At 39.5% G+C, this 11002-nt stretch overlaps 1 protein-coding gene across 1 annotated transcript in view; it reads right to left on the bottom strand.

The window, feature by feature from the left end:
• The window catches only part of LOC107570415 (gastrula zinc finger protein XlCGF8.2DB-like), a 7019-nt gene extending 4550 nt beyond the window's left edge, over positions 1-2469 (bottom strand). The window contains exon 1 of the mRNA XM_016256646.1: positions 2415-2469. Within this exon, the coding sequence (XP_016112132.1) occupies positions 2415-2469 (55 nt within the window). The remainder of the gene's footprint in view (positions 1-2414) is intronic.
• Between the last annotated feature and the right edge of the window lie 8533 nt (positions 2470-11002).

Genomic DNA, 11002 nt, shown 5'->3' with positions numbered 1-11002 from the left:
TAAATGCAAATGAGCTGCTGCTCCCCGCCCCTTTTCCAGAATAGGACAATGCCTTTACAGCTCGTACCTCAGATACAGATAAAACATGTTTGGTTTTGACTATCATGTCTTTTCGTGTAAATGCTCTTGCGTGAAGATAAACATGGCGGATTGTGTGCGCCTCACTAATACAGCAGTGTCCGTCAACAACAGATTTTTATCCTTATAGGGTGGTTGTGTACACACACACTGTCAACACACATTTATGTTCAAATAACATGTAAAAGTAAATTCTGCATAATAGGTGCCCTTATAGACAATATTCAGTGTCATTTAATGCTTCCCGAATTTTATGATAGCTTTGAGCTACAGATGTTACAGATTTCTTCGGCTAATCCTGTCCTGGTTGTACTTGTAAATTTTCCTCTAAAGGCAAACAAAGACTTCATTAGTGAATTTTCTGAACTGTTGAGCAAGCTGGCTACACAGTTTGTGCGCTTCCTAATTCTGGGGAACTTTAATGTACATTTATGTTGTGGTCACGATGCAGTGTCTAAAGAGTTTTTGAACTTGATCAACTCTTTTGATCTGAGACAATGGGGTAAAGGGCCAACTCATACCTCAGGGTTCGATTCTTGCACCAATATTATTTTATTTTTATGTTACCTTTAGGATCCATTTTTCGTAAATATATCATATCCTTTCACTGTTATGCGGACAACACGCAAACATAAACATTATCGACAATTTATTGGCAGGGTTGGGAAGGTTACTTTTAAAATGTATTTAATTAGATTACTTAATTTTTTGTAACTTAATCTAAATACTTTGGAATACTTAAGGGTCCTGGTTGTACTTGTAAATTTTCCTCTAAAGGCAAACAAAGACTTCATTAGTGAATTTTCTGAACTGTTGAGCAAGCTGGCTACACAGTTTGTGCGCTTCCTAATTCTGGGGAACTTTAATGTACATTTATGTTGTGGTCACGATGCAGTGTCTAAAGAGTTTTTGAACTTGATCAACTCTTTTGATCTGAGACAATGGGGTAAAGGGCCAACTCATACCTCAGGGTTCGATTCTTGCACCAATATTATTTTATTTTTATGTTACCTTTAGGATCCATTTTTCGTAAATATATCATATCCTTTCACTGTTATGCGGACAACACGCAAACATAAACATTATCGACAATTTATTGGCAGGGTTGGGAAGGTTACTTTTAAAATGTATTTCGTTAGATTACTTAATTTTTTGTAACTTAATCTAAATACTTTGGAATACTTAAGCTAAGGGGCATATTAACTTTGATGTCTTATTTTTATGTTAACCACCTCTAAATAAAAATCGGTGGCATGAATGCATTTAAAACAATTATAAATGCATATATAATGCTATGAGATTGTTTTAAATATAACATTTTGAACATCAAAATGAAAAATTATGGGAGGAAAATATGTTTTTAAATATGAAACTAAAACCGCCAGTAGGTGGTGGCAAATCACTTAATGAAAGAGTCATTGAATAATTTGGTTTGTTCAAAAGGACTGATTCATTCAGGAATCAAGCAAGTGATTTTATGAATGTAATTGAATCATTCTCTCAGCTGATTCGTTCAGGAACCAAACGTTGCTTGCAGATGCGCAACTCTTATGATGTGGATTTATTTTGAAGCCAGTGGTTATTTGCATTAAGTGCAAATAGCCATAAATTCTATTTACATCATGTAGGAAAAAGTAGTGTTTTCTTTGCAACAAATGACTGTAATTAGATGCTATTAATACTTATTACAAACAGTGAAACAGAAGAATGGGAGTTGAATGAGTTCGGCATAAGGCGGATTCAAATTCAAATCTCATCGCCACGTGTCTCAAATAGACGTCTTTTGTATGGTCAGTCCCAACCAGATTTGCTCATAGTGAAAATAGATGATCAGTTGTATGGAATGATCTTTGTTGATGCAACAGAGCAAATCAGACAATATTGTTCTTTTAAGAAAGTCACTAAATATTAACTTTTTTTTTTCTCTTGCATTTTAGTGAGTCTCACTAGTCTAGGCCAGGTTGCCGTTTGAACAGCTGCATGTGAGTCAGAGTATCACCAGTTGGCTCATTGATTAAAATGTCCAATAATTTTACATTAATATTAAAATAAATAAATGACAATTAAAATTCAAAGTAATCACTTTGGTAACCTAAAATACATTTCGGATGCAACTGTAATTTGATTACCACCCATTTAAAATGTAACTATAATGAAATACAGTTACTCCTATTTTGTATTTAAAATACGTATCGACGTTATGTGTTTTGGGGTTTCATGACACTTTAAAAACTACACTCGTGTGAGATTCTACACAAATATCACTAATTTCTGTAGAGTTGGACATTTTAATAAGGATCAAAGGAGTGAGTTCAGCTTTGAGAATGAAAACCAACCTGTTTGTTCCTCAGTATCTTCAGGTTTCAGACTGAATGCTTCTTCAATCTTCATGTCTTCACTCTCCTCTTTAATAAACTCCATCTTTGTTTGTTCCTCAGTATCTTCATGTTTGACTCTGAATGTTTCTTCAATCTTCACGTCTTCACCCTCCTCTTTAATAAACACCATCTTTGTTTGTTCCTCAGTATCTTCATGTTTGACTCTGAATGTTTCTTCAATCTTCAGGTCTTCACTCTGCTCTTTAATAAACACCATCTTTGTTTGTTCCTCAGTATCTTCATGTTTGACACTGAATGTTTCTTCAATCCTTATGTCTTCACTCTCCACTTTAATAAATGCCATCTTTATAACAGTGTGTCACGTGGATCTCAGATGACTCAGCAGGAGTTTTTTTTCTTTGTCCTGTTTAAGATGAGAATAATGTACCAAGTAAATTATTCTCAAAAATAAATGCAAACTAAGGCCCAATCCCAATTCTATTTTTTACCCCTTCCCCTTCCCCATGTCCCTTGAAACAGAGTGTCAAGGGGTAGGGGTGAAAATATTCCCCAAAGAATTGGGACACCACTACTATACCGTCACACGTCATCATACGTCGTTTAGCTCCTACAATACACACACCTATACTGGTGTGCATTAGAGCTTAATTATCGTTCTATATTAATGTGCTGCTTACTGACACACACACACACACACACAATCACATATCAGAGATCGTGCAGCTCACACATCCAGGAGCAAAGAAACTTTCTTTGTCCTGTTTAAGATGAGAATAATGTACCAAGTAAATTATTCTCAAAAATAAATGCAAACTAAGGCCCAATCCCAATTCTATTTTTTACCCCTTCCCCTTCCCCATGTCCCTTGAAACAGAGTGTCAAGGGGTAGGGGTGAAAATATTCCCCAAAGAATTGGGACACCACTACTATACCGTCACACGTCATCATACGTCGTTTAGCTCCTACAATACACACACCTATACTGGTGTGCATTAGAGCTTAATTACTGTTCTATATTAATGTGCTGCTTACTGACACACACACACACACATCAGAGATCGTGCAGCTCACATCCAGGAGCCCTTAGTTAGGGTGACCATACGTGCCATTTTCCCAGGACGCGTCCTGGCCATGATTTCTATATTGCCTAAAATATCTAGGTTTTGGCTTTGTTTGTGTGTGCAGACCGATCTGTGTATGAAATCCTGGCCAGGGAAAATGGCACGTATGGTCACCCTACCTTAGTTCAGTAGTCAGTGCACTGGTAAGAGGGTCAATCAATCAGAGTGAGAGTTAATGGAGTTAAATGACCTGATTAAAATATACAAATTATACATAGGTATTTATGATTTATATTTGGTATTCAATTATTTGTACATAATATGAAATAGATTACACTTTCATGAAAACGTTTTGCAGCTGGTTTGTAAAAGTTGGCATTACACAGTTTGTGTTTGTTGCTCTGGCTTGTCTTCAGCGCGCGCTGATTCACCGAATCATTTTACGAATGATTCTGTTCAGATGATTCGGATTCTCAGTTTCTCTCTTCTTTCTCGTACTTGAACGATGTACCGATTCACGATATCGGGAGCGAAATGAGATGCACCTTTTCTGTTATTAATATGAGGATGTGCTTTACTCACTAAAATAACGTTAAAAAGGTATTACAACATTTAAGATTGATTCACTTACTTTATGTAGCTTGTAAATACGTGTAAATTGATAGAACATTTTGCATTGATTAAAAAACTCATGCACAAACCTTTCTTCAGCCAAATCACAACAAATGCAGGAGCCCGGCGCAGCTTTATGCCATCACATTGCCAGACCAAAATAAAAGTCCCGTTTCTTCTTCTTCTCTTGGTTAATGGCGGATTGCAAACAACTTTTAGGTGCATACCGCCACCTACTGTACAAGAGTGTGTAACATCATGTCATTTTAAGTGTACTCATATTCTGCTCATTAACCTTTTAAGGAATGTAAATAATTCCTTCCTTGTGTTCCTTCTCCCTTCTCCCTCTCCTTCTGATCCCAGTACAATTTTCACAATTCCTTTTCCACATTAAAAACAAGGTGCTATTCAGTCCTGTGTGATCCACTCTCAGTCTTGTCATTATAATTGATCCCCGCCTGTTCCTTTCTCTATAATTTTCAATGTTGACTGTCTTTTGTATTTTATAATATCCCCTTCCTTTTTTGTCTTCCTCTCACCATCTCTGCCATATTTCAATGCCTTTCTTCTTAATTACTGCTTTCCCCTCACCTTTTCCAAGTGCTACTGGAACTGATATTTCTTATTGCAATGCCTCTTTTGTTAATTTGTCTGCATTTTCGGGTCCCTTTCACTCTCTCGTGAGCTGGCACCCAACAAAACTGAACATCTGTGCCACCCCTATATAATCTTAACAAACTGTGATAAAGTTATAAGATAATAACAATAACACAAGCACGTACAGAGGAAAGAAAAAACCTTATACATCAGTAGTACTTCCAAAACAATCCTCATAATATTTCAAAAATCTTGTTTTTAATCATCCTAAGAGATTTAAGGAAAGCGTCGATTTCAATTAAGAAATGTGAAAAAGACGGCTGCGATTTAGAGAATTTTTGTTTATGAATAAAAAATTTACTAAACAAAATAAAAAAATGTTTAACTATGTAATTCACTGATGTACTAGTTTACCTTTTTAGCAAAAAAATTATAGCTTTTAACTGAGAGAAGCCGTTTACCTATATAAATATCAACTATTCCAAAAGCTTTGAGTCTTTTCACATTGAAAAAATAAATTAATCAATCAGTGTTTCATCCTCAATCCCACAAAATGAGCATGAACTGTCAACATCCATATTTTATGAAGGATCTTGAAAGGAACTTCTTTTATTTTACTGGGAATGCAGTACTTGTGTGCAGGGACGTTTCTAGGCATAGGTGAGCTAGGCGGTCGCCTTCAAAGGCCAATTTAAAATATTGGTACAGTAAATAAAGTGCACAAAATAAGTATTTTGTTTAGGCAGTATTTGTAGCACTTTTGTGGCACATTTGTTCAAATATTTGTGGCAGATTTTTCCAAAAGGTGTGCGTTTTTTGCGCCAATGCATTGTTAAAGGATCAGCGTGTCATGTAATATTCCCATATAAACTTTAACATCCAATTAAAAAATATTTGTATAGTAAAATTCACTAATTCACGAGATCAATACATCCTTTATTAGACCACTTTGTCGAGTTAAATGCATCCTTACGGAGGTGTCGAAATGCTGAATCAATTCATTCACTTCCAACAGCGCTTAATGGGAGCAGCGTCATAGAGGGCAGAGCGTCACGTTATTTAAAGGAGACGTTAACGCGTTAACGAGTAGCGAATAATTAAGTAGCTGCATTGGTTACTTTTATGCCACTGATAAAGCTTTTATATGTAGTTTGGGGTAACAAAGGGGTTTTATAGGTTTGACTGAAATAATAATTAAATCAATGTTTCAAGAAACCACAACAAAAAAATTGAACAAAAAACAGTTTTGTTCAGAGTTCACCCTTGAGGACAAGCCATTATGAACATGTCACCTGAAAAGACACTTGTAGAAAGTGCATTCGGGTTGGTTCAGGAAGTATATTGTCGTACCAGCAGCCTGTCTTTACATCATGGTACATCAAACTACACGACGCTCCATCAAACCCACCTTTGCCTCTGGAAGGATATAATCTTGCTCCATCTAAATGTATCTTTGTTTGCACTGTGGAGGAGCTTTTACACCTTCAAAGTTTAAACACACCATTAGAAATGGCTCAGAATGTCAGAGACTCAGAAATTGAAGAGGAAACACGTGACCAAAGCTCTTGCCCTGACTGCCATCCGTTTCGCAAACCAAGAGTAACAGCCTCCAGGTTTCGGGAGGTGTGCCATGTCAGAGGCCTGAGCTCTGCCTCTGCGCTCTATGTCGCTGTGCTAGTAATACTGGAAACATGAAATACCAATATAGTTACCTGAACTATGGTTTTATTTCATTTTCTCGTAGCAAAGAGTCCCTGCCCCAGCCACAGTGCATTATCTGTGCCAAAGTCCTTGCTAACGAATGCATGAGGCCCTTCCAAACTAATAAGACAAGCCCAGGGCATTTTTTGAGCGCAAGGCAAAATAATTGAAACACTTCCAAAATGAGATGAGGGAAGTCACAGCTACTGACAAGAAACTTTTAAAAATATCATATACAGTAGCTGAAAAAAATCACCAAAGCAAAGAAAGGGCATACAATTGCAGAAACTTTGATTTTGCCATGCGCAACAGAGATTGTCACTTCAAATAGACGAGTCTACCGACGTGTCAAAATTGACACAACTCCTCGCATACGTTTGTTATGAATGGGAAAACAAGATAAAATAATTTTTTTTGTTTTGTAAAGAGCTCTGTACCACGACGACGGCAAACGATATTTTATAAACTTTGGATAATTTCATGAGATCAAATGAGATAAACTGGAGCTACCGCGATGATTGGCAGGCAGTCCGGGGTAGTTCAGCGTATCAAAGAGGTTGCTCCCCTTGCTACAAAAGAAATGGAACCCAGCCTTCATGGAGTTTTAAATGTGGCCGTAAAATCGTGAACTTTGTGAAAGCCAGAGCCACCAACTCCCGCTTATTCACTGCTCTCTGCGAAGAGGTAGGTACTGATTACCATACCCTGCTGATGCACACTGACATGAGGTGGCTGTCCAGAGGGCGGGTGCTGATGCTGATGCGTCTGTTCAGCCTGAGGGAGGAGTTGCGTGAATTTCTTGCGGACAAGAGACCAGACCTTGCAGAGTTTTTGGACGATGACAAATGGCTCGCTCAACCTTTCAGACATATTTGGTGAAATGAGCAAGCTTAACAGAGCAATGCAAGGTGCAAACATAAACACTGTGGTGCAGCATGAACGAGTAGAGGCTTTCAAAAGAAAACTAAACATGTGGAAAACCCGTGTCTCCTCTGGAATCAGTGACATGTTTGAGCACACCCATGCATTTATTGCAGACAGACACTTGAATTTTAAAATCATTCAACGTCAAATAACAGTGCATCTATCAAAGGTCCTGGAGAAATTTGATAGTTATTACCCAGCTCTAACTGAGGAGCAGGCAGCTGATTTTCTGTAGATCAGAAACCCCTTCACTGAGAACATTGAAGCAAAGCTTCCAGCTACTCTGCCATCAAGACTTCTGGAAGAGCTTATAGAAATATCCTCTGATGCCAGCCTGAAGCCCATTTCAGTGAGGTTCCATTGGAATCATTCTGGACTGAAATTGCAGAAGATCACCAAGTCTGTCACACAGCTGCAGTGAAGATGCTGATTCCCTTTAGCACCACCAACGTTTGTGAAGCTGGGTTTTCAACCATGACAGCCCTTAAAGGGGTCATATGATGTTGCTAAAAAGAACATTATTTGACGAGACAAAACCAATAAAACCCATTACAAAGGAGGCATTTGTTGCATCCAGTGGGGACATACAGTAATTATGGATTATAATGAGTTATACTGTCTTTTTCCGCGTTGCGTTGCATCGCGCCACGTAAACATAAAACCATGTCTGCATTTGTGATCGGAGAAATGACAAACAACAAGCCCTACTCTACACTGCCCAAAAAACTCGCTTTAAATATATAAAATATAAAAACTCTTTAAATATAAAAAACGTACTTACAGTCTGTGAGTCAGAACAGCCGGCATTGTAGTCTACTCTACCAGGATCAGGAAACAGTCCTCCATAAAATGTGCTGCACACATCTGAATATTTGGGTTGAAGTGTTCTGGAACAGTGTTGTAAATACAACTTAACCACTGATTTCTAGTCGTGTCCATTTTTGGAAGGCCAAACAAAGTAGTTTCGCTTTCACTACGAAACAGCATGATGAACGGCGGCCTAGCGTGAGCAGAGGCCGGGGGCTAGCGTGAGGAATGGCAGGAGGGTTAGTGTGAGCAGAGGCGGGTGGGCTTGAGAACGGCGCGGCCGGCGATTTCGACGAAGGAGCGTCCGGAAGGACATGTGACGACTCCGGGCTGGACTTTGCTTCGTCCACGGTGAAAGCCGATCCAGCGATCCACAACACAAAGTTGTTGTATTTTCTCAGCGACCAGCACGGATCAGCTCTAGGCATGACGAAGCGGATATCGTCCTCTTTTGGAAGACCAAACAAAGTAGTTTTGCTTTCACAACGAAGCACACAGCGTCTTAACGACATGGTGGCTAAAGAATAAAAGTTACGCCTTCTTCCTTTGCGTGAACATTTGGGCGGCGTTATGCAAATCTTCCCACATAGTGAGGTAGACATGTGGGGGCGTGTTAGAACGAGCCGTTTTAGGTAGGCGTGGCTGACTCTTAACTTTTATAAAGAATATCTCTTTGGATTTGAGACTTTAGTCTTTGCAACTTTACAGATCTTCTTTATGCACCAAGAGCTTGTAACACTCCAAAGAGAAAGGAAAAATTGAAATCGCATCATATGACCCCTTTAAAACCAAATACAGGGCCAGACTGACTCTTGAGGATGATATGCGTCTTGCCCTGTCAAAGATTACTCACTGCTAGCAGCAATCCTCACACTGATTGATAAAGCCTCACAAATAACTTGCAAGTATTGAGGTGCCAGACAGCAGTCATTTTGTAATGTATTCATGATTTTTTCCTACACACCAGTGTGAATACTGATATTTTTGTTATTGCATTTCAAATAGCCAATTTATAGGCTACTCCTAGGCTTACGTTTTTAAATTACAAATGGCCTTCTGATATTTTTGTTATTGTACTTTCTATATTATATACAGGCTATTTGTGCAGAAACATATCTGATTATAGTAATAAACATACCGTTTGTTTGAAAACAAAATTTTTGTCATCCTTGCTGCAAGCTTACAAGAGCGATAATATCATTAAATGTGAAGGGGGGCCCTAAAATATTTTCTTGGGAAAAAGGGGGTCTCAGACAAAAAAAGGTTGGGAACCACTGTTCTATTTTATTATTTTTTTTACAGTTTTTTTAATTTATTTTTTTAGACACGTGATATTTTGAACGTTTGTTTTAATATATTTGTATGAATTATAGGTTTGTTAAATCTTGGGTATTTAAGTGATTTTAAGAGAAATAACAACATTATGTGCAAACAAATTGCAATGAGGTGGTTGTTTTGCAACAAGGTGGACACAGTTCTGTTAATAACGCTTGGGCGGGTGGACAAAATTTGGGCTGGTTTGGGTCAGTTTGGCGGTTTTCAAACATATAAATTGTATAGACTAATTTGTTAACAAACAAGCACAAGTGTGCATGTACTGCATCCAATCAGTTATCACGATGTTACTAAACACACACACTGCAGTGGCACTGATGCTGATGCTAATGTTGACATCGCGGCCGCACTTTTAGCCAATCACTAGGGATCGGCAGACAGATGTGATGATTCATGAGTGATGGGTTTTTAGCACGATGATGGATCTGATTTTGGATGTATGTGTCTGAGGACTGAGCTGAGGACCACCACAGCAGAGCAGACAGGTCCGGAGATCCCCAGATCCACCAGGGTGGAGCAAACGAAGCAGGAGCAGAAGACCTCCACGGCGGAGGAGACGGAGTAGAAGCCCACCAGGGCGCAGCAGACAGAACAGGAGCCCACCAGGGCAGAGCAGACGGAACAGGTGGAGCAGAAGACCACCAGAGCGGGACAGAAGACCACCAGGCTGGAGTAGATACCCATGGCAGAGACTGGGATCTAGAGAAAACTGAGACACACGAGACAGACAGAGCATTTATGGCCTCAAGGGCCAAGGCAGGGAACACAAAAAGCTCATTAATAGTTTCCCTGGTGACAACTGAACGGGCAGACAATTCATAAACAGTTCATAGTTAAATGCACTGGCTGGAGCAGGACTGGCAGATAGTTCACAATCAAGGGCATTGACAGAGGCAGAAGTAGACGGTTCAATGACAGAAACTGGCAAGGCAGACAGTTCAAAATCAGACTCATTGAGGGAAACTGGACTGGCAGGTAGTTCACAAACAGATTCATGGGCTGATATGGGATTGACTGACGGCTCAAAATTTGTTGTATTAACTGAAGCTGGACTGGTAGAAATTTTAGTGACTGAAACTGGACAGACGGATGGTTCAACAACAGACTCAATAACTAAATCAGGACCAACAGATAGTTCAAATTCAGACTCAACAGAAGCATTTAGACAGACAGACAGCTCAGGTTTAGACTCCTTGACAGAGACAGGCAAGACAGACTGTTCGAAATCAGAGACATTAGTTGAGACGAGACGGAGAGACAATTCACAATCAGCCACCATGGCTGGTTCAGAACAGGGAGAGGGTTCAGAGATGGCATCCTCACCGTAGCCGTGACAGGACAGGCAAAGAGCTCACAGACGGCCTCCATAGCCGTGACAGGACAGGCAGAGAGTTCACAGACAGCCTCCATAGCCGTGACAGGACAGGCAGAGAGTTCACAGACGGCCTCCATAGCCGTGACAGGACAGGCAGAGAGTTCACAGACGGCCTCCATAGCCGTGACAGGACAGGCAGAGAGTTCACAGACGGCCTCCATAGCCGTGACAGG

Source organism: Sinocyclocheilus grahami, unplaced genomic scaffold (assembly GCF_001515645.1).
Source record: "Sinocyclocheilus grahami isolate Dianchi unplaced genomic scaffold, SAMN03320097.WGS_v1.1 scaffold1455.1, whole genome shotgun sequence".
Lineage (NCBI taxonomy): Eukaryota > Metazoa > Chordata > Actinopteri > Cypriniformes > Cyprinidae > Sinocyclocheilus > Sinocyclocheilus grahami.
The sequence above is the reverse complement of the archived record's forward strand: the minus strand, read 5'-3'. Positions and strand labels throughout refer to the sequence as shown.